We start from the raw sequence: 23912 nt of genomic DNA, 5'->3' as shown, positions 1-23912 counted from the left end.
AAACGAATATCCTGGTTGCCATCTATAGAAATAACAGTAACATCTACTGTAAGGGAGAAAAAATCCTTTTTCCTCCACCTTGTAAGTTCTTGCCCAGAGTCTCTACAACACAAGGCAGATTAATGAGAGAAAAGCATACCAACTTACTTAACATGGGTTTTATGTGACACGGAAAACTTCATAAGGAAGTAAGACCTGAAGAAGTGGAAAAATATGAGTGCTTTTTGTGCTAGGCTTGACTAAAGGATGGAGAGTTGCAGGAAAATATGATAAGAAAAAAAAGGGTATGGGGCGCCTGCGTGGCTCAGTTTGTTAACCATCTGACTTCGGCTCAGGTCTTGATCATCGGTTTGAATCCATTTTTTTCTATTCCTTGGTTGTATCGTTAGATTTTAACAATTGAAAAATGGTTTTATCAGGTTTAAAATATTACATTCCATACATTCTCTTCTTAGGAAAGAATGAACGTTCTGTAACTGCCTATGTACAAGCTCGTATCAGGAATCAAATAACTTGCTTTATTTGTTTGTATTTGAACCCAAAGTTAACCCTGGGTAAATGTGCTTAGAAACCACCCTGAGTTTTCTTGTCAGTAAAACAGGGGTAATAATACCTGCTCCATCTATGCTACAGGATGATAAGAAGCAAATGAATTCATGTGGATTTTCATGACTGTAATGTACTACATATAACTAGTATACATATAGTTATAGTAATACATATAGTTACACGTATAACTGTATATGTTATACATATAACTAAATTACATAAAATATAATTTTGTAGTGAAACTTTAAGAACACAAAAATGGAGGCTTTAACAACATCTCTACATAGGTAAGCAGGTTTAGAATGAGAAAAATTACATTTAGTGATAATTTCCAAACCGGCTTCATTTTAATGAAATGAATGCTAGACTCCGAGACTAACCAATTTCAAGTCTGCATTGGTCATAAAGATAGTGTAAGAATAAGAATAAATGAGAACGAGAATACGTCAAGAATTCACGTCATTACCAGATCAAAAGTTATAGTTCTTGTAGAATGCTCCTAATTTAACAGGTTCATTTCAGGAAACTTCTCTTCCTTTACCCCCTTTTTCTGTCCTCAAGAAAGTGTTATCCTCTTGGGGTGATAGAGTTATGTTTCCCAACCCTTTGCCAGTCTGAACATTCATACGCAACCATAATAGGCTATTCTTGGTTCCACCATGAGTTCTATCCTGGTCTTCTAGAAGCCTCCTTCTGTGTGTGCTTTCATTTGAACACTGGGTCTGGTGACCGTGGGGGGGGGGTAATATGGGCTATTTTCCCTCACAGAGATGTTATAAGGATAAATGAAATGATATTCATATAGCACTTTAGGATGTTCTTACAAAAGACACCTTTGTAAATATGAAGTATTCTAAAAGGCCAGCGACTGCAACTTCTATTTAAAATAAAAATTGCTGACAACAATTTCAACCCTGGAAAGTAAACACATCAGCTTGAAACTGAAGTGCACTTTGCCAAGGAGCAGCAGGCTGTTCACATATCTGGGTCCTTATTGCAAATAAGGCTAAATGTTAGCATGGATCACTGCGTACAGTTAATCCTGTTGTGCTATTTGGAAGCATCTAAAGGCAGTGACCCGGTCCTGTTTTCTCTGTGATCTAGGAACATCTGGAAGTGTGTCCTGTCTTAGAACCTCCAAGGGCATTGCAGTCTATCTCAAGAAAGCTCAGATCAGAGGCCTGTTGAGGATGTTGAATTGCAACAGGATCCAAGCCTGCTCTTGTGATTAACAGTAGTCCCTTGGAACACGCTAAAGCCATCCATTGGGGTTTCTCTTGAAACCAGATCAGAGTGACTCTCTGAAAAGCATTCAACCTGCAGACAAGAGCAAAACTCTCATTTCTCAGATGGCCAGGGTCTGGGAACGGGGCCATGCTTCTGGGGCATATTTGGAGCTATGTGTAGGCAAATGCTGTAAGTTACCCACTTACGGTATATAGGTGTGGGGTGTTCCAACATCGTCACAGGGTACTAATGAGTTTGGTACTCTTATCAAGCAAGAGGTACCTACGACCTTTAGAGATCACACACTAAGTTAGCATCCTGAGTGCAGAGGGCAATGACCTAGCAGTGGTGAAGCCTGTGTAAATGGACAGCCAAAGCAACAAATGCAAGAGGGAGAACTAGGAAGCAGATGAGTGTTGGGGTGTGCAGCCTTGATAGATAACCCAGGTGACTATATCAGGGAACCTGACTCTGGAATAGCATAGAGTGAAGCTTCACAGATTCAGCAGTGGAAACATTTCAGTAAGGGGCAGAAGACAATGATGTCAACCACTGGAAAAAAAAAAATAGCTCGTCAACGAACCACAGCCATGGCAGCTGCATGTGCACTTGCCCACTTACAAACTCATCCTTTGCTTTCCACCGTGAGGTCTTCGTTTAGCCTGTTTGGCTTCCTGATCTGAGCACGTAACAGGGCTTCTGTTTGAAAACTCACAACCTAAACATAACTCGTGATTCACTACTGGTTGCTGATACACAAACAAATCGCTGAATAATAGCTCAAAAATAATGTGCTTGTTTTTAGAGTTTGAACTTCCAATGTGGAGACTCTGATATTCTTTTTGCATCTGTTCTTTAAGTAACTTTAAAAAAATTTTTTTTAATGCTTATTTTTGAGAGAGAGAGAGAGAGAGACAGAGTGCAAGCAGGGGAGGTGCAGAGAGAGGGGGAGACACAGAATCTGAAGCAGGCTCCAGGCTCTGAGCTGTCAGCACAGAGCCCGATGCGGGGCTCGAGCTCATGAACTGTGAGATCATGACCTGAGCCGAAGTTGGACACTTCCCCAACTGAGCCACCCAGGTGCCCCTGTTCTTTAAGTAGCTTTAAGGAAGGTGTTAACATTTTGGTGCTTCTGTGTTTTCAGAATGAGACAAATTAAATGGATGAAGGGGAGTAGGAGATAAAGGCATCCAGTTAAGGAACGAATAAGTCACGGGAATAAAAGGCACAGCACAAGAAACCTAATCAGTGATACTAGAATAGTGATATAATGGGACAGACCATAGCTACACTTGTGGTGAGCATAGCATAATGTATACACTTGTCAAGTCACTATGTGCACACTTAAAACTAATGTGTCAATTATATTCAAATAAAAAATTTTTTAAAGAGAGGAAAATTGTATGGTATGAGCCCGGAGCAGAGATTCCAGAAAGGCATTGATGTCTTGTCATCATTTTACGTTTTTCACTAAAAGTCTGAGACTTTTCTCTTATCCTGTTCCTAAGTCTATTCCACAAATATCAATGTTTAGGAACACTAGTGACTTTTCTCCTCTTTAGGAACAGGGAGAAGGATAGGGGTGCCTGGGTAGTTTAGCAGTTAAGAGTCTGACTTTGGCTCAGGTCATGACCTCATGGTTCATGAGTTCTAGTCCTGTGTCAGGCTTTGCAATACTGCAGAGCCTGCATGGGATTCTCCTCCTCTCTGTCCCTCCCCCATTTGCATGCTCTCTCAAAATACATAAACTTAAAAAGAAAAACTTTTAATTAAAAAAAAAAAGAACAGGAAGAAGGACAAAACGGAAAGGGAAAAGGGTTAACATTTATTGGCCATTAACTACTGCTAGGTGCTTTATCTATATTTAACACTCGTGACAACCTTATTATGTAGGGATTTAACCAGGGCATGTTTCACTGGAAAGTGGAGGGGTCACTTGCCTCTTAATGAGGTAGTTTGAGATTTTCATGCAATTAGTAAAAATAAGAATGTCTTATGATTTTTGAGAACATAAGTTTGCCAGATATCAACCCTGCTCCGCAACAATTCTGCTCTTACCAGTGAAGAAACAGACCTGTAGCTGTGGTTAGGTAATTGACTCAGATGCTGGATGTGGAGTTTGAGGCCTCCAGTCTTTCACTGTCTCGCATTCTTAAGTGTTTTAAAGTAAGGCATGTCAAATGAGTTTTAGAAGTATATTCATCTGTAATCACCACTTAGCCTCCAAAATAAATCTTTAGGTAGATGGCTAAAATGATGGTGAGAAAGTGATAAAGCATGAAAATGGGATCATTTAAAACATGTTTATTCTTTCTTTCTTTATTGTTTTTGGACCATCTGGTTTTAGGAAATTCAACAAGTGGGAATAATGCTAGACGTGTGATAGACTCCAGCTGTTTGCAGTGTGGTACCAAGCAAGGAGGCATATGATTTCAGGGAAGAAAAGGGGAGGGGTTCAAACAGACTGTTTACAAAACGTTTTTTTTTTATTATTATTGCTTTTCTCTTTGTTCTAGGAAGGACTATAAAAACTGGTTTATTTTGTTTTGTGGTTATTCATTTCTTAAAGTCTCAAGGTTTACCCTTTGCTTGTTTTGATTAAGTGGTCAGTGGGTGTAGGCATGCTTCCTATAACATATACCTCAAGTGTAGAGGCCCAGGTTATGAAGAGATCCAAATATTTGTCAGATATTCTCAGTTCTTTATGAAGTTAACCCAATGAAGCCAGACACAAAAACAGTAGAAATGACAATCTTCCTCTTTGAGAAAATCCCAGTCTTCTTACAAGTCCATCGGAGCAGAGAACCAGAAATAGCTTTTTAAAAAGATATTGTTGTTTAAAACACAGCAGATGACAAATCTTGTCCTAGAGCCATCTGCGGATTTGGCTACCAAATGCTGATATATCGTAGAAACATTTATTTTGTAAGTCATGTTAACGATATTCTCAGCGCTCTGTGTTTATTGTTTAACACTGCTATCATTTGTTGATGAGTAATGGCCAATAAACAGAGCCTCCTGCCTTTACTCTGACTTCTAGTTGGTATTTATGGATTAGGCCCATTAGTCTCCTTTTGAAAGCCATCGAGACAATGCAGCTGGTACCCAGCTGAGGGGAACATGCAAAAAAAACGTCATGTGCCACTCATGCAAAGGCAAAGAAGTAAACTTGTCAGGAAGATGTGCTATTGCAAACACAAAGAAGCGCTTAAATAGAACTACTATTATGACTTAATTAATATTCCTAAATATCTAGTAGTATGGCTCACATTTTATTCTAGCTTCCGTCTCTAATAGTCTCCACGTTCTGTAAAATGAGAGTTCCGTGAGAGACTATGGGATACAGGTGAGATCACTTTAAGGAAAATAAATGCTCAGGCACTTCAGAATGTGGAAATAAAGGAATGATAATAAAATTTAATTAGTGGAAGTAAAGAGTAAAAGGAAGACAGCACACAACTCATGGAAAAATACAGCAAAAAGACACAATAACTGAAATGCTCAAACATTTTTATTAATTCATTTACCACAAAAATAAAGAGGAAAAATATTAGAAGAGTTTTTCCCTTCTCTAGGGAAGGGAAATTTAAAGATACTGTAGATCCTCCTTACCGTGGTTTCACTCTCTGCAGTTTCAGGTACTGAGGTCAACCCCAGTCTGGAAGCAGATGATCTTCCTGATACCCTCAGAAGGTCAGTAGTAGCCTAACGCTAGATCAGAAAGTCTGTGACATTCACCTTACTTATCTCATCGTGTAGGCATTTTATCATCTCACGTCCTCACAAGAAGAGGGGTGAGTACAGTCCAGTAAGGTGTTTTGAGAAAGAGACCACACTCACATAACTTTATTACAGTATATTGTTATAATTCTTATATTTTATTATTAGGTATTGTTGTTAATCTCCTCCTCTGCCTAATTTATAAATTAAACTTTATCATAGGAATGTATGTGTAGGAAAAAGCAGTATGTATAGGTTGAGGTACTATACTCCTACAGTTTCACACATCCACTGGGGGTTTTAGAAAATATCCTCTGCCAATAAGGGGGTGGGGATTGTATATTGTGTTATCAACGTCCTGTTACGTTACATCCATTTTGCAGCTAGCACCTGTATATTTATGAATTCACTTTATCTTTCAAGTGAACTCCTAAAGGCTTATCTTCCAATTGTTTAAGATGACTCTAAATCTCCAAAGGTTTTACATTTTCCCCAAACTGAGTTCTGTATCTAGTAATCTTTACCACCTAAACGGCCCTTCTGGGAGGTTATGTCTCAGTGTAGTGTACAGAGAAATGCTGTGATCAGGAACTGTGACTGCCTGAATCAGTTCTGTCACTATGCAGGGTGTGATTTTTTAGGAACACAACTGGTTCTTGTTGGTATAATGGGCATATTGGACTAAAATTATTTTAAAGTTCACGTCTGGCTTTAAATTTCTAAAATTCCAAATAGACAAATTCAAATAGAATCCAACAACCGTTTTTGGTTAAGCACTCAGGGCAGAAACATGTGAATAACTTTCACCCAGCAATGAATGACTCAACCAGGAAAGTCAAACTGTTCGCCTTATCTGGATTACTTCTGTCTAGCTCCATATACACTCATGCTGCTTTTCCTCTATGCTATTTTAAATTGTCTTAATTCTCTTTAACTTTACTTATTTCATTCAGCCATATATCTATTTTCTTGATCTTTTTTCTGTTTGTGTTCTTGACCTTTTGTTGGTTTTATTTCCTCTGCATTTTTCCTACATTTCAGAAAGGAACAAAAATTATGTCATGTGATAACAACTTCTGGCTACCCAAGGACATAACTTACTAGATGAAGGTACTAGTTTCCAGCAACATACTTTTGGGGTGCAGGTCTTTATATTGCATTTTCAGGAAAGCGTTGCTTGTTTGGGGTTGATGCAGGCAAATTTGCCAGTGGGATTTAGTAATAAATTCTCACTTATTCCCTAGCAAAGCTTGTAAGCTGTACCCAAGAGTAGACAGATCCAGGGGGGCTATCTTAGGGTAGAAAGATTTTAAAAGTCAAAGGTGAAGCTTAAGAACCTTAACTTTCTCTTATTTGAGGTTTCATAGTTTAGGGATGGGGAGGCAAACTTCTTTTATAGAGGCAAACCTCTGTAATGGGCCAGATAATAAATATTTCTGGCTCGCTGGGAGATAAAATCACTTTGCAAGTATTCAACTCTACTATTGTAGTAAAAGAGCGATATACAATACTAAAAAATTGGGCACAGCTCTAAGTTTCAATGTAACTATTTACAAAAACAGAATTTGTTTTTATTTGCTTGCAAAAACAAGGGCTTTTGTGTATTGCCCACTGCTCGTAGAATACAAATACTAGGCATGCAATTTGGAGATGTGAACTTAAGAGCTCTGCTTTGATAAGCTGTACAGATAAGGAAAGGCCATTGGTCTGGTTATTCAACTCTTTCTTTCCAGGGAAACACAATTACAACAGCCCCTGAAATAGAAGAAGAAAACTCCACTTCCCTTGGAAAAGGGTAATGGCACTTGTTTCCTTCCTTATTGTTCAAGAGTTTCAATCCTTGTACCCAGGGCCACATAAAATTCATGAGCCAGCCTCACCACTGATACTAAGAGATGCAATTTATTAAAAAATAATATTGGGGCGCTCATCCCATTAAGCATCTGACTTCGGCTCAGGTCATGATCTCACAGTTTGTGAGTTCAAGCCCTGTGTCAGGCTCTGTGCTGACAGCTCAGAGCCTAGAGCCTGCTTCAGATTCTGTGTCTCCCCCCACCCCGCCCTGCCCTCCTCTCCCCAGCTTTCTCTCTCTCTCTCTCTTTCTCTTTCAAAAATAAATAAACCTTAAAAAAATATTTATTGAATAGTCTGGCTGGTGTGGCTGTAAGGTGTCTTCAGATAGAGCTTCTGGCCTCCAGGCCAGACTTCTTCTTTCTCCCAATGTGCATAAATCGAATTTACCAAGACAAGCAGGCCAATCACAACAGCAAAATCCAGTCTTTGTTTTCTGTTTACTAATAAATCACTTTTCTTCAAGGCTGTCAAGGGAGGAAAGTGCTTGAAGCCCTGTTAGCCAGCTGGCCAGGCAGCGGTGGGGCATTTGAGGTAATGTAAAGCCTATGAATGTTGAAGATGTACCAAGATCGTTGTGACACATGTTTTCCAAGAACTCGTGATAGAGGTTAGCTGAGAAAAAACCTCTAGAAAAAACCTCTTACAGCTGCATGTAATGAGCATGTAGGTAGCTATAGATGAATGTTCAGGTTTTTAGCTGTAGTGTTTAGAATGTTTTCATTGAGTCAAGAGTAGCATGCAACAATTTGGAAGGGAAAATGAAGAATTGATCAAGAAGAGAGATGAATAGAAGCAAATGATGAAGATCAATGTTTTACTTGACTTGATAATTTCACAATAAATCATATAAAAATTTAAAACAAAAAACCCCACAAAATAACCAATCTATCACCAATGATTCAGTTCCTACTATGTGTAAGTTCAAAACATTTTATGAGTGGGAAGCAACAGTTGGGCATTACTCAGCATTAGCAATTCAGTTTTTGATTACTCTTTAGATCAAGAGATCACTACTTTTAGTTTTCAAAATTGCTTATTAACACATTAATGAAGATTAGGCTTGGCTATAAATAATAGAAAACTCAAAATAATAGTGATAAATAAGCTAGAGTTTGTTTTTCTCTTATATACATGCAATCTGGGGGTAGGCAGAGCAAGGAGGGCAGCTCCAAGATGCTCCCCCTTTGTGCTCTGCCAGTATTAGTGAAAGATGCTGGGATTTAAGCCTCTATATCTGCAGATATCTGCATATAGCTAGCAAGAAGAGAAATCTACAAAGAGGTGAACATCCCTTTCCTTTGACGTTCTTCCTAGAAATCTAGGAATTAGAAAGCCCTTCTAATTCCACTCCATTGCCAGAACTTGGTCATATGCCCATTTACCGGTTGTCAAGGAAACTGCAATCTTTCTTTGGCAGCATGTGCCTAGCTAGAATGAGGAGTTCTACCACAAAGCAAAAAGGAGAAAATGAACAAGGGGAGATGGGCCAGCAATCCCTACCACCCATTCTGACTACACAGACCTTGCATCAGCCAACCCAATCCATTCTTTGAAACATGCAGCCTTTGGGAGCATCAAGAACCTAGCAGAATGTACACAGGTCTCAAAATCACAGAGACATAAGGCTTTTCAAGTTTCTTTTAAATCTGTGCTCTTATATTGGACTTACTACTCCAGTGAATGCCCAATCTTACAGGACAATCAGAGACATAGCTATATATAATTTTCTAGGAGGAGATAAAAATGCCCTCTGGAGAAGTTTAATATGGTTGGCATTTCTCTCAGGAGTAGGAAGTGGAGAGCTACTCTAAGAATGATCTTTGACCTGTCCTAGAGGAATGCAGGTGCTATCTTTTCCCTAGAAGCCAACATTAAATAAAATACTCAGGTAATTATCATACATTATTTTTTTCTGATGATTGCAAGGTAAAATTATATATTTTAAGTAACAAAACCTATATTATTCATGCTAGTTTCTACACACACATGCTTCTGCATTTTTTCTTCTTATCTCAGTCTTTCTTCATTAATGGTGCCAAGTTATGTCTTTGTTTTTAGCTTAGCTAGTTTTTCCAAGTGCTTCTGTGATATTGTTATGCACAGTGTTGGCTTTATTTCTTTGACTCTTTCTATCCTTCATCATTTATTAATGACACAGATTGTGTGATGAAGAGTTGTCAACATTATCATTTTTCTATATTTACAGGTATAATAACTGCATTGAAGTGGATTTGTCATCTAATAGCCTTAAATGATCCCTCTCTTTCGGGCTGCATTTCCCTCCATTATTTACTGTGCTTCCCAATAGCTTATCATCCACTGCTGTCTACTCTCCTCTTTGTCCTTAATTTCCTGAGACAGATTTCCACTTAAGAGACTGAGAAACTATTAGATGGAGAGTTTCCACAAACCGCGGGAGCATAAGGTCTTCTGCAAAGAGACACATTCACACACTATGGGTTAAGGAAAGAAAGTAGCATTACATCTTCCGTGCTGACAAACCCAGTTGCTATCAATGTGAAGAAGGCATAATGGCATTCGAATTGAGGGAATCTACATGCATAACTCTCATTAACACAAATACAATAGAAGCTAAGTGCCTAAATTCTTGTGCAGAGAAAGGAGAAGTGGTTATACTCCTACTCTAATATAAAACATGACCTCCTATATTTGAGTTGGAATTTTCATAACTGTTTAATATTAGCCTGTGAGTTGTTCTTTATCAAAGAATAAAATAGTACTCTATCTCCGTAAAGCATTTTAGCAACAGTCAGAGAAGCTGATTACCAGATATTTATTTTGAAAATTAGCTAGCTAGCTACAATACGTTTTCAAATTAAGCATGTATTGGTAGTATTCTGTTGTAATTGGTGAGGGCACTATATAACTTCATCTTTGCTATATTTAGAATACAGGAAAATAACTCAGCATTTCTGTTCATGGTAACATTTTGGGGCTAAAAATATTCACTAGCATAAAAGTATTCTCCAATCAAAACAATTCCTCTTAAATATATATTGGTTTGAAGATTACATCACATGTCAAGAATTATGCCCTTACGGATCTTTTCATTTAAATTATAATTACTTCAAATAATTAAAGAAGCAAACATACAACTTATTTAACTTCTCAAAAGAAAAATATAAAATAATGTCATCATGCCATTGTAGTTTTCACAAATTAGCCACTAGTGATAAATGAATTACATGCATTGACTATTGAACCAAACACTCCCATCTAAATTATGTTTCTACACATCTCCAGGGGGCTTTTTATTTAACTTGTTTGAATGGAGTTCTACATTTCCAATTTGCTTATAAGTCTATGTTAAGACTTGAGTTCTTTTTTTTTTTTTGATGTTTTATTTTTAAGTAATCTCTACACTCAACGTGGGGCTTGACCTTGCAACCCTGAGATCAAGAGTTGCATGCTCCACCAACTGAGGCAGACAGGTGCCCCAACACTTGAGGAGTTCTTGGTGGAGAGTGTGAGAGCTAGTTGAATTAAAAGCATCATAAAGACATGAAAAGATTGGTAAGATTTGGGTGAAGTATGACAGTATAGATAGCCAAGTTGAAGCATATGGAAGGAACTAGTTGTTTGATTATGAACCTAAAGAATTAATAGAAGCTAAATTTTAACCTTTTCATTTGCTTTTCATCTGTCACTCAATTCATGTTATTAGATATTCATTAGGTTCAGGGTCTCATTTGCCTGGTATACACCTTGCTACTTAGCCCATACTTATCATGAGAGACATTTATGCCATGTCTACACTGGACACTCATGCGCACGTAACCCAAAATATGTGGTTGGGCCGTGTCAACACAGTAAACACTCAGAATATATGCTATCTAACAAGTGAATTGACAGGGTGACATGGAACTGAAACAAAAAAATTAATCCAGGAAAATTTTAACTTTTGATCTATGGTATAATAATAACAAAAAAGTGAATCCTGCTTTTTTCTCTCTACATTATACCCTAAGGTTCTACACGAACTATTCAAGTCAACAAATATATCACATATTAATACATCTCATGGTCTGATGTTAGCTGGTGTGGATGACAGTAAGATGAAAAAACTATAATCCTTATTCTTGAGAAGCTTCTAATATGGTATAGGAAAGTATATACACAAATACCTTTAATAAATAACTAATAACTGCAACAAGGGAGGGAACGCACAAGAGGGAAACATTATTTCTGGCTCAAGAGAGCAGGAAAAGCTTTCATAGAAGTTGTACAATTTGATGTGGGTCAAGATATAAAGGAGACACTACCACAATATTTTTTACATTGGTTATGTTTCTGATATGTTTCCTCATGATTATAACAGCCATTAAGGTAGGTACTACAATTACCCCCATTTTTAGATGTGGAAACTGAGGCTAAGGAATGTCAAGTGACTTTCCGAGAGTCACATGGGAATAGCAGTAAGTAATAGAGTCAGAATTTTAACTTGGGCTGTTGGATGCTTGGAGATATATTCTTAATCACTAAGGTCCAGTGCCTGAAGTTCTGAGGTCAAGCTTACCTAAGTTTGAAGCCTGAATCTGCCACTTATTGGTCATGGGGAAAGCATAGCTCATCTTTCTTCATTTTCACATCTGTAATATGAGGAAAATAATACTTACTGTAGTCTAAATGGCAAGCTACCATTCAAGAGTTACCAGAAGAAGACAACCTTGCTGGCCACTAAGAAGCTAGTATGATTAAGGGGCTATTTCTTAGCTTTATAGGCTCAGAAATCTGACTCTGTCAGCATCCCGGTGCTAACCACATTCAGGGGGGCTCTCATGAACACAAAATCTCTTGTGTTCCAGGTACCATGTAGGAAGATATTAAATATTATCTGAGCAGAGAAGTGGTATTATTAGAGTTACAGAGTGGAGTGATCAGTTCCATAGAGCCAATTGCAATGGTCAAGGTAAAAGGAAATGAAAAATTGAACTAGAGTTAGTCGTATAACAAATAGGAAGGGCTGGACACAAGTAAGTACAATTTTGAAGAAAAAAAAAACAAACTAATCTTGGTGAGTGACTGATTATAGACTATGAAAGGAGGAAATCAAGGGTAACACTGTGGTTGGAGTGTGGATAACTGGAAAGCTAGCTATACTCTTAAAAGAGACAGAAGTAGCTGGTTCATGTTTTAAGACTCTGTTTTGGGTCCGTTTGTTACACAGCCATAGATAATCAGAATATGCACCTAGTCAATGCAATATCTCTTCTTTTGGATCTGTCTTTATATACTGCTTTATGTATCTCTTAAAGAAATATTAACCTATAATATGGAAACAATCTTTTTAAAGGACAAATGGTCATGTCCCAGGTTAATATGATGTGGGGATAAGGCTTTTCCTGTGTTCTAAATTCCTCTAGGACTCCACTACTTGAGGACAAAAAGATTCTATCCTCCCTCTCATCTTTATTGAAAGGGTCAATATTTACCTTCTCAAGTAAAGTTAGCCACTGTATGAATGAATTTGCTATTGCTGCTGTAACTAATTACCATAAATTTAATAAGTTAAAGCCACACAAATTTATTATCTTATAGTTTTAGAGGTCAGAAATCTGAAATAGGTTTTATTGGGCTAAAGCTAACCTGTTAGGAGAGCTGCTCGACTTCTGGAGGCTGGTGGGGTGTAGGGGCTATTTTCCTACCTTCTCCAGCTGCCAGAGGCTGCCTGCATTTCTTGGCTCATGCACCCCTTCTAGTCATCCCATCACTTTAAAGTCTCCTTCCATCTCACATCTCCTTCTCTGACACATACAGCCCTCTTCTGTCTTTTAAAGACACCTTGTGATTGCACTGGGCCTACCTGGATAATCCAGAATATTCTTCCTGTCTTAGGGTTCTTACCCTAATTACATCTAGAGTCCCTTTTTGCCATGTAAGGTAACATATTCACTGGTTCCAGAGGTTAGGAAGTAGACATCTTTGGCTGAGGTCATTATTCTGCTGATCATAGCCCCTATTTCTTCTTCATTATCAAGGTCTCCCATTCTAATGGATCATTTTATCAGCAAGTGGAAATGCTCCAATATCACTCATCTTCAAAAGAAGAGACTCCTCTTTGATCCACATCTCTCTACAGTTCCCAGGTAATTCCTGTGCTCGACAGCACAGCAAAACTTTTTGACTGAGTTGTGTATGCTCCCTGTAGCATACAGGGCTTTTGCCTTAGGTATTAAGTATCTATTACTGTGTAATGAGCCACCCCCAAAGTTTCCCATCTTAAAACAATATGATTTATCTCACAGTTTTTATGAGTCATAAATCTGGGCATGGCTTAGCTGGGCGCCACTGGCTGAGATCAAGGTGGAGACCTGGCTGGCAGCCATCTTGAGACTCCACTGAGGGATCCACTTCTAAGCCTTAGGCTCTAGCTGGCTATAGGAGGGAGAGATCACCTCCTTGTCACTGGGCCTCATGGCAGTTGGATTCCCTCCCCAAAGAAACAACCTGAAGAGAATATTCCAGAGAGAAGCCACAGTTCTTTTGTTCGTTTGTTTGTTTTTGAAATCTATCTTAGAAGTGCCAGGTAATCACTTCTGTCATATTCTAGAAGTCAACTATTATAGGCTGAATTATGTCCTCCCAAAATTCATATGTTGAATTCTCACCTCCAGGACCTGGGAATGTAACCTGTTTGGAGTTAAGGTCTTTCAAGAGTGATTAAGTTAAAATGAGACCATTAGGGTGGAGTTCTAATCCTACATGACTAGTGTCCTTATAAGAAGAGGAAAAGACACCAGGGATATGTGGATGCCCAGAGAAAAGACTGTGTGAGGAGACTGTGTGAAGACAGCAGCCCTCTGCAAGCCAAGAAGAGTGAAACCAACACTGTCAGCACCTTGATCTCGAACTTCCAGACTCCAGAACTGTGAGAAAACAAACCTCCTTTGTTTAAGTCTTCCACTCTGACCTATTGGATATGTAGATTGTGTATGTTAGACTAAGGAATGTGAATTTTATTCTACAGGGTATATGAAGCCATTAAAGATCTTTGAGCAGAGCAGGGCCATATGTCTGAAAAGAAGGTGAGATCTCTGTAGGGTGGTAGTTGACTTGTCTTCTTTTATTGTGATTCTTTTCTTTTTACTTTTTTAAATTAAAAAAAAAGTTTTTAAGTTCTTTAAATGTTTACTTATTTTTGAGGGAGAGAGAGAGAGGCAGAATCCAAAGCAGGCTCCAGGCTCTGAGCTGTCAACACAGCCCGATGCGTGGCTTGAACCCACTAACAGTGAGATTATGACCTAAGCCAAAGTCGGAGGCTTAACTGACTGAGTCACCCAGGTACCCCCACTGAATCTTTTCAACAGCCTGATGAGCTAGAATTCCTATCACCATTTTATTAAACACAAAGTCCATGAGAGTGATCATAAGGTATACTCATGTTCTTGGCACATAGTAAACATTCATAAATATAAGTAAGCAAACTGTGTTCAAAGAGACTGAGTAACCAATGTAGGTAGCAAAGTTTAAAAGTAAATATTTGCTCCATTAATGCCTATGGTTTCCATAAGCTATTGTTGAAGATTCCAGGAACTATAGCAACTCTGTTTTCATGAGCTCAAACCTTCATTTTACTGTGCCCATCCCCCCTCTCAAAATAAATAAACTTTTAAAAAGGGGGGGTGCACTTGGGTAGCTCAGTATGTTAAGTGCTGGGCTCTTGATTTCAGCTCAGGTCATGATCTCACAGTTCATGAGAATCGAGCCCCTCACTGGGCTCCGTGCCGACAGAGGGGAGCCTTTTAGGGATTCTCTCTCTTTCTCTCTCTGTCCCTCCCCTGCTCATGCACTCATGCTCCCTCTCTCTCCAAATAAATAAACTTAAAAAAGAAAAAAAAAACCCTTCATTTTAGTTGCCTGCCGGCATCTCTTTATATGCCTCAGTGGCCTTGCACACAAGATGTGAACTAAATTTACAATCTCCTCCCCGAATCTACTTTGTAAAGATTCCATGGCTGAGTGAATGGCACTGGTATCTATCTGACAGACATCCTGGAAGTCATTTTAGACTGCTTTGCCATTTCCCTAGAGGTGACTGGTCATTTGTTCTTTATTCTTTCTATTCAAAAGTTTTTATACTAATTGCCTTTCCCAGCTCCATCCACTTAGTCACTTCTTCCTGAACCATTTGTAGAGAGCCTGCTTCTAAAGGAAACTTTCCAGCAGACTGTGCATATCATCACTAGCCAGGCTAAAATCCTACAGTGGCTTCCTATAGTATTTAACAAAATCTGAATCCTTGACTGTGACATGAGAGGTCACACACGATCTGAACCCTGGCCAGTTCTCTCTACCCTTCCCACATCATTCACCTCTCACTGACTCACCTAGCTATCCTGGTCTTTGAATTCCATGGTGTCAAGCTCTTTCTTGCTGAGCAATAGCTTTCTCCCACCCGCCCGCTCATCCTTCTGATCTCAGGAGGCCTTCCCCAATCTAGATGATTCACAACATCCTGTTCCTTCCTGTTAGCAATTTGTAATGATATATTTGTTTACATCTGTCTCCTCTATTAGATTATAAACTTCTGAGGGCAGGTGTTGTCATTTTTGCTCATAACTGAATGCACAACACTCACACATGATGACTCATAGTGGAGGCCATTAAATATTTGTTCAATAAACAAATACAATATTTATCGAACAAAGAGCATTTATCGTGTGTCTTTTAGAGAAGCTTCCTTTCACATGTACATTTTTGTTGGGATGATGTCAGGTGAAGTGGCACAGGTAATAAAGAGAAAAAACTGAAGTGAAGAGACATTGGAAAGGAAAAAATGACAGGGAAAAAATGAAGGAGAGCAAAGAGTGATGCAATTATTGAAGAAACAGTAATGGAAGACAGGGCAAGAAGGGCCTTGTGGGGGGTTGAATGGTGGGCAGACCAGATAGGACCACATCAAATCCCTGGAACCTGTGAATGATTCCATTATTAGTTTCCTAGGGTTGCCACAAGAAACTACCACAAGAGAAATGTATTCTTCCACAGTTCAGGAGGCCAGGAGTCTGAAATCAAAGTGCGGGCAGGCTTGGTTTCTTCTGGGAGCTCTGAGAGACAATCCGTTCTACGAGTCTCTCCTAGCTTCTGGTGGTTGTTTCCAAGGCAGAATCCTTGGCACTCCTTAGCTTGTGGACACATCCCTCTGATCTCTGCTTCCATCTTCAATAAGTTTTTCTTCTTCATATCTTCTTTGTGTGTCACCACATGACCTTCTTAAAAGGACATCAGTCACTGGATTTGGGACCCATCTTAAACCAGTATGATCTCATCTTAACTGATCATATCTGTAAGACCCAACTTCAAATAGGATCACATTTGGAGGTTCCAGGTGGACATTGTGGGGGACAATATTTGACAGAGTACAGTCACCTAATTTGGGAAAAGGATATTTGAAGGTATAATTAAGTTAAGGATCTCAAAATGAGATCATTCTGGATTATTATCTGGGTGGGCCTTAAACCCAATGACAACTGCCTTTATAAGAAGCACACAGAAGAGGAAACATAAGACAGACAGAAGAGAGGAGGCAATATGAAGACAGATGAAGAGACTGGAATGATATAGCCAGTAGCCAGACACATAGAGGAGAATATGATGTGAAGATGAGACGCAGAGATTGGAGGGATGTGGTCATAAGGAAGGAATTTATGCCAACGATCACCAAAGCTGAAGGAGGCAAGGAAGGATTCTCTCTCCAGAGCGTCCAGAGGAAGTATGGCTTTGCCAACACCTTTGATTTTGGACTTCTGGTTTCTAGAGTTCTGAGAGAATAGATTTGTTATTTTAAGGCAGCCAGTTTTAGGTATTTGCTACAGTTATCCTGGGAAACTAATATAGGCCTTACACTAACAGAACAGAAATCATAGCACACTGTTTTCCTTGAAGTAACATTAAAAACAAAACAAAAAACCCTTCTATGAGTTAGATTCTGCTTTAAACAGATCAAGGAATTCTTAGTAAATAAGGACTTGCAAACAGTGATAAAATTAAACTGGCCCAATTTTCTGTAAGCATAATGCTTAATGATTTTTTTTTTAATACAAGATCATACCTTCAATGACTGAAATATAGGCAGGACCCTTTAACCTGGTAAATTACTCTAAGCAAATAATTATGTTGTAAACTATCTTTCATCTCCACTTATCTGGTGACTGCCTGATAATGAGCATCAGATTTTATCACATCTCATGTGCTTTCTTTTCTGTTTTCAAGTTAAGTTGTTTAATGTCATCTGTGTCTCCCTATTAAGTTCTTTTTATCTTGAGTTTCACTTCTTGCCATTCTGCCTGATGTATAATTAGATGACACTCCACACTGTGTAACCTACAACCGGTAGCATAACTGCAAAAACTGGCTTCGTTTTTGGATAGCAAGTCATGTCATCAGATAGTGCTAAACAAGTAGATGAAATTACAAAATGAGTCTCTTTCAATCTCTGAATAAATTCAGAATCAAAGTCCGGCATCACTGAACAATCCTAGAAGTCTCTTCCAAACCTGAGGTTCCGTAGTTACCTATTTAAGTAAGCATCAGACACCACACTACTTCGAAATGTTAGATAGTATTTTATTTGGTCATTTATTTAGGTGCATGTTGGGGAGCAGTAGAAGCTCCTGCTGGGTCTAGAAGGAAAAGTCCATCCATGAAACGATCAATGTCACTGGTTGCCAGAACACACCTCAAGGGAGAAACTGGGGGAAGCAGAGAATACAGCACGAGGGCCAATGGAAAAGGTCAGGAGCTCCCCTCAATTCGGCTCCTCACCATTCTTGCCTTGAGGTCTTTGATCCCCTTCCCACGCGTGTCCTGCTGTTTGGGTGGGCAAGCCCTGAGAGTCAAGCAAGCCCCTGCACTCGCGCACCCTCCAGACTCCCTTGCTCAGACCTCACTTTGCCTCTTAGCTTCGCAGGAAGGGAGCTTGAGCACTCACCAGTGCCCCCCAAGGAAGATCTGGTCCCCAGCGCCCGAGAGGGGACGAACCTTGTGGACCTCCCTCTCCGCTACGGGAGTGGAGGGGGGGGGCGGTGTGGGCCAGGGGGCTCGGGCCGAGCGTCCCACAGGCGACTGGCCTGGTGGGTCCCGCCCGCCCTCCAGGGATGTCGCGGATGCTGGAAGGCAGGGGTCCTGCAGACTTGGGCGTCGGCTCGACGCGCCCAATTTTCAACCCGTCCTCTGGGCTAAAGCTCTCCCAAAGAGGGAGCCGCGTTTCCGACCAGAGCTCGGAGCGCCCCTAACTCCCGGAGCTCCAGCCAAGAACCTGAAGACTCAGAGTGGCCTCCCCTTCCCCCGGCGCACACGTCAACGCGGCGTCGGGGAAGAGCCGTAATGCCCCGAAGAAGCGCACCCAAAAAAAACCACCCCGCACTCCGCCGCCGCAGCTGCTGAATGAGAACTCACGCTAGCCCTTCCCGTAGGCTCATGGCAAAGCAAAAGGAAGTTTCTCCGTGGATGTGTTCCAGGAGAGTAGGAAGCTGTGCCTAAAGGCTCGTCGGAGCGAGACGCTCGATAAGGCTAAGTGGCTGTGAAGCCTAACGTCTCTCCCTGTACCAGTCAATTCCTAAGGTTCTGCAGGTCCTGGCGTTAAGCGAGTCTGTCAGCCCTACCGGGCAGCCAGCTTCCCTTATACGATCGCCTACGCTGGCCGACCTGGCCCAAGTGTTCGCTTCAGAGCATTTGCACTTGGGAGCGTCGGCCAGAGCTGCCGTGGTAACATGCGCGTCTATTATGAGGCGCGTGGTAGTGATGGCGGCGCTCAGTGAGACTTTCCTGTCACTGGATACTACTACTCCCAGCCCTCCTCAAAGCCGCCGGAGCAACCCCCAGGTCTTTAGTTTACAAGTGGCAATTTGACTTGCTCTGCTGCATGTCTGGAGGGACCGTGGAAAGTGTGGAGACGCCTCGGGGATTAAGCGATCGTAGCTTAAAAAGAAAAAAAGCCAAACAAATAAACAAAACCCACCCACCCTAACAAACATGAGGCTGCTGGAGAGAATGAGGAAAGAATGGTTCATGATTGGAATAGTGCTGGCGATCGCCGGAGCTAAACTGGAGCCGTCCATAGGGGTGAATGGGGGTAAGTGCTGCACCTCTGAACGCTCCATCGCGATTCTCACTTCAGAACTAATTTTCGAGTCTTGGAAAGGAGGGGAAACCGTAATTGGGAAGTGTCTGCTTCTCTCAAGGGCACTGACCAGCTCAGGGTGTCCTTTGGCCCATTCTGCTGCTGTTTTAATTTGTCAGCCTTGGAGACTGTAGCTAGGAATGGGGCAAATGAATTTGAACGCAAGTTACCTTTTCCGCGAACAATCTATGAGTATCCTTAGTGTTAGGGAGTGAGGTTACTGAGAATGAAACTTAACTCCTCTTGCCTTCATAGTAGCATCCTATCCCAAGGGACGCTAGGTTGCCAGGAGTTCCTTATCTATCTTGGAGTGGCCACCATTACCTTGTCTATTTCCGGATCCCTCCTCCTTACCGGCCCCATGTTTAAAAAAAAAAAAAAAAAAAGGTGGGGGGGGTGGGGGAAGAAAAAGGGACACCCTTTCATTCTCCGACTCAGACTTCGTGGCCCACATGTTGCAGAATGATGATTTGCTGCAATTGCCACCGCTCCAGAAACTCCCAAGCCGACTGACACGTTGCACTTTTTCCTTACAGGACACTACTTCCGTGTGCTGCCCGGACTCAGTTGCTAGTACTCTAACAGATACAGGCAGTGTTAGACTATGTGCAGTGTGTATTTTGGCAAGGAAGTGTAGGCAGGCTAAAATCATACTCAGATCTTTGAATAGTAGGAGCCGTGTAATGTGGGGGTGGGCATTGGTGGAAATATCATTAGTCTTTTATTCTCCTCCCTGCGGTTTCACCCTTACACACTCATGTCTTCTTCATAAACATTAATTGAATTTCTCCAATTCATTGTCTTTTTGACCTTGTCACCTTTCACCTTTATTGACAGTTTTAATACGGTCAGTCATACAACAGGGACAAATAAGGACCGAAGTGAGCACACAATTTTTTAGGAAGTGCTCAGAAGGATATTTGAAGTTATATGTACCTTTTTGTTAAAACATGATGGAAGGGAGTGAAATATCTCTCATTAGAACAGTGGTTCATTCAAGCATCCACCCTCAATTTCTCCATTTAGAAGTAGCTTCAGGGAACATTTTAAAAGGAATTTTTTGAACAAAGACTGTGAGGACTAAAACTTTTGTGTGTATTTTTTTTCTTTCTATATTCAACTTGGTACAAAATGTGTAGAATATATAACTGAGAATAAAACTGATATTCATCATGGTTTCTTCTTCTGAAGATCTTTGACCTAGCTTCTCCGGGAGTTTTTGGCAAACTTGTGAATGCTGGTATTTCAAGTTCTGTCAAATGAGTACCCTCTGTCCCTGGAACTAGCTGGATAGGCAGAATTCAAGTTAGGGTGTCTTTGTGGTGATCTGGAATGCACACTTAACTAGCTTCAGTAGCACACTTTCTATTTTATGGTGTTAGATCTATTATTTGCTCATTCTTAAGGTGTAATTACAGGTGATATATTATCTTCAACTTTTAAATCTGCAGACGCTAGGTTAGGTAAAATACGTTTTATCTTACATTCCAAGGATGCTGTGAGAAGAAGGGTTATTGAACACGGAATCATTTCCTTAGGGCTTCTTCGAAGTGGTGTGTGCAAGATGGATTCTATAATCTTGTTTGTTCCTTCTGACTCTGCTTCTTGAAGTTTTGGTGTATTATTGTATCTTAGAAATGCTTCCCATTTTTGCCGGTACTTGTGCCATTAATCCAGGATAATTCATTTCTTTAATTAATTATAAGAGTAGAATGTTAAGGGGTGCCTGGGTGGCTCAGTTGGTTGAGTGTCCCACTCTTGATTTTGGCTCAGGTCATGGTCTCACCAGTTGGTGAGCCTTGTGTGGAGCTCTGGGCTGAGAGCTGTCGGTGCAGGGCCTGCTTGGGATTCTGTCTCCCTCTCTCTCTGTCCCTTCCCTCCTCCCCCCTCCCCCCTCCCCCTCCCCCCTCCCCCCTCCCCTTTCAAAATAAAAAAAATAAACATAAAAAAAAAGAATAGAATGTTAAGAACTAAAAGGAACCTTTAAGTATTTTAAACTAACATGCTACTTTTACAGTTGATGAAGATACTGAGGCCTGAGGTCAGTGCTCAAGGAAGAGGCACTGGACATCAGGGCTCTCCCTTTATTTCATACTAGTTGCAAAATCTATACACATTTTCTTGGCAAAAAATAATTTAAAATGAATAACTATTGTAAAGAAGGGTTCTATGCAATAAAGATATTTTCCATGCCTTAAGTTTTAGCCTAAAAACGCAGAGCAGAATCAGCAAAAATGAAATAACAGTGTACTCAGATGATTTGATAACTGTCCATGTATAAAAGTTACTTTTTCCAAAAAAGTAAAACAAATGATTGCTTAGGATTTCTTTCTTTCTTTCTTTTTTTAAATTTTATTTTAGAGAGACAGCGTGAGCAGGGGAGAGGGGCCAAGGGGGAGAGAGAGAGAATCTTAAGCAGGTTCCATGTTCAGTGGGGAGCCCGAAGTGGGGCTAGATTCCACAATCCTGGGATCATGACCTGAAGCCAAATCAAGAGTCAGACACTCAACTGACGGAGCCACCCAGGCCTCTTGGGATTTCTTATATAGGCTATCAGGCTAAGTTCTTGATAATTCTGTTGAGCTTTTAATTGACCTTCCCACCTGTGAAACCTCTTAAATAAAAATAAACCTCCAAATAGTACCAAATAACATTTTCGCTTCACAAGTTAAAACAACAAAAATCTAGGAACAAGGAGAGGAATGGTTGCTGAAAATGTTTCTATTGCATCTTGCTCTTTGGAATGGTCTAAAGTGCCTGTTTGTACTTGTAATTTTTAGTCAAAGGTTCCATTTATGTGCTGTGTACACTTGGGGATGTGATTTTTATTAAAAAAAAAATTTTTTTTTACATTTATATATTTATTTTTGAGAGACAGAGAACAAGCGGGGGATGGGCAGAGAGAGAGAAGGAGACACAGAATCCGAAGCAGGCTCCAGGCTCTGAGCTGTCAGCACAGAGACTGTCGCAGGGCTCGAACTTACAAACCGTGAGATCATGACCCGAGCCAAAGTCGGAAGCTCAACTAACTGAGCCACCCAGGCGCCCCAGGGATGTGATTTTTAGTGCTTTCATACTGACTGAACACTTTTTTTTTTAAGTTTATTTATTTTGAGACAGAGACAGCACGAGTCAGGGAGGGGCAGCAAGAGAGAGAGAGAGAGAGAGAAAGTGAGGGAGACAGAATCCCAAGCAGGCTCCACATCGTCAGCACAGAGCCCAGTGCAGGGCTCCAACCCACGAAGCCCTGAGATCATGACCTGAGCCGACACCAAGAGTTGGATGCTTAACTGACTGAGCCACCCAGGCGCCCCTGAACAATTTTCAGTAGAACGGTTTTCTAGATATTCTTTTAAATAGGAAAAGTTTTGGTAGTCTTAAACTTAAGATGTTTGCTTCATCTTTACCTGGATCAATACTTTAACGACTATACTCTTTATATGTAAATGCAAGGTTTCTACACTTAACATATCAAACCTGTGTTCTGACCTCCCTTTGAAAACAATCTGTATAGCCAATAGGTGAGTTGTATATTGCAGGAAATTTATAGGTAGTGGAAACCCTAAAATTAGAGACATTGAATGACTTTCCAAATGAGAAAAAATATAACATGTACTAGCCTCGAAAATTTAATTCTTAGTTCACTGTTCTTTTTACTCAGGTACATTTCATTTTTATTTTATTTAAAAAAAAATTTTGTTAACATTTATTCATCTTTGAGAGACAGAGAGAGACAGAGCATGAGCAGGGACGGGGCAGAGAGAGGGAGACACAGAATCCAAAGCAGGCTCCAGGCTCTGAGCTGTCAGCACAGAGCCTGATGCGGGGCTTGAACTCACCAACCCGTGAGATCATGACCTGAGCTGAAGTTGGATGCTCAACTGACTGAGCCACCCAGGCGCCCCTTCATTTTTAAATATGTAGAAGAAAGTTGAAAATAAAGAGCCAGGGTAAATGTAAATGTGCAGATTTTGAGGTGCTGATAATCTGTTCCAGTGCAACCCAGGGAAGTGCTGAGCTATGCACACCTTTGAGTTGACCAGAGTAACACTGTGCTATTCATTCTCGGGAAGAGAAAGGTTTACTTCTTTGGAAATACAGAGTAAGTTTCTCAGTTCTACTTGCATCTTAATTTAGATTATTGACATTAATAAGACATAAATCCTAAAAGGAAACTGCTTCGTTTTTCCATTAAAAAACATAAGCAGAAACATGTTAAAGCTTAAGTGTGTTAGCATGAATATCTTAGATTATAGGTTTATAAATGAAATGTACTTGGTGATGAGTAGATTTTATAAAATGGTAATAGTTCCTTGCATTCTTAAGCATTCCAAATCATTTTCTTTTATCTCCCCCCCACCTTTTAAAAGCGTGGATTTGAGGAGCCCAAAAATTACCTTGTTTTTCTGGGTAATTTTTC

At 40.2% G+C, this 23912-nt stretch overlaps 1 protein-coding gene across 4 annotated transcripts in view; it reads left to right on the top strand.

Annotated features, from left to right (window-relative positions):
• Positions 1-19156: 19156 nt before the first annotated feature.
• The window catches only part of SLC10A7 (solute carrier family 10 member 7), a 254752-nt gene continuing 249996 nt past the window's right edge, over positions 19157-23912 (top strand). For all 4 annotated transcript variants that reach the window (XM_047091249.1, XM_047091252.1, XM_047091251.1 and 1 more), the window contains exon 1: positions 19157-19444. In XM_047091249.1, coding sequence (XP_046947205.1) covers positions 19345-19444 — 100 coding nt within the window. In that variant the 5' untranslated portion in view covers positions 19157-19344. The remainder of the gene's footprint in view (positions 19445-23912) is intronic.

This window comes from Lynx rufus, unplaced genomic scaffold, assembly GCF_022079265.1.
Source record: "Lynx rufus isolate CCGP_SWC_20201006 ecotype Redwood Valley unplaced genomic scaffold, mLynRuf1.p SCAF_3, whole genome shotgun sequence".
In the NCBI taxonomy this organism is placed as follows: domain Eukaryota; kingdom Metazoa; phylum Chordata; class Mammalia; order Carnivora; family Felidae; genus Lynx; species Lynx rufus.
Note: the sequence above shows the minus strand (reverse complement) of the source record. Positions and strands in the feature narration are given on the sequence as shown.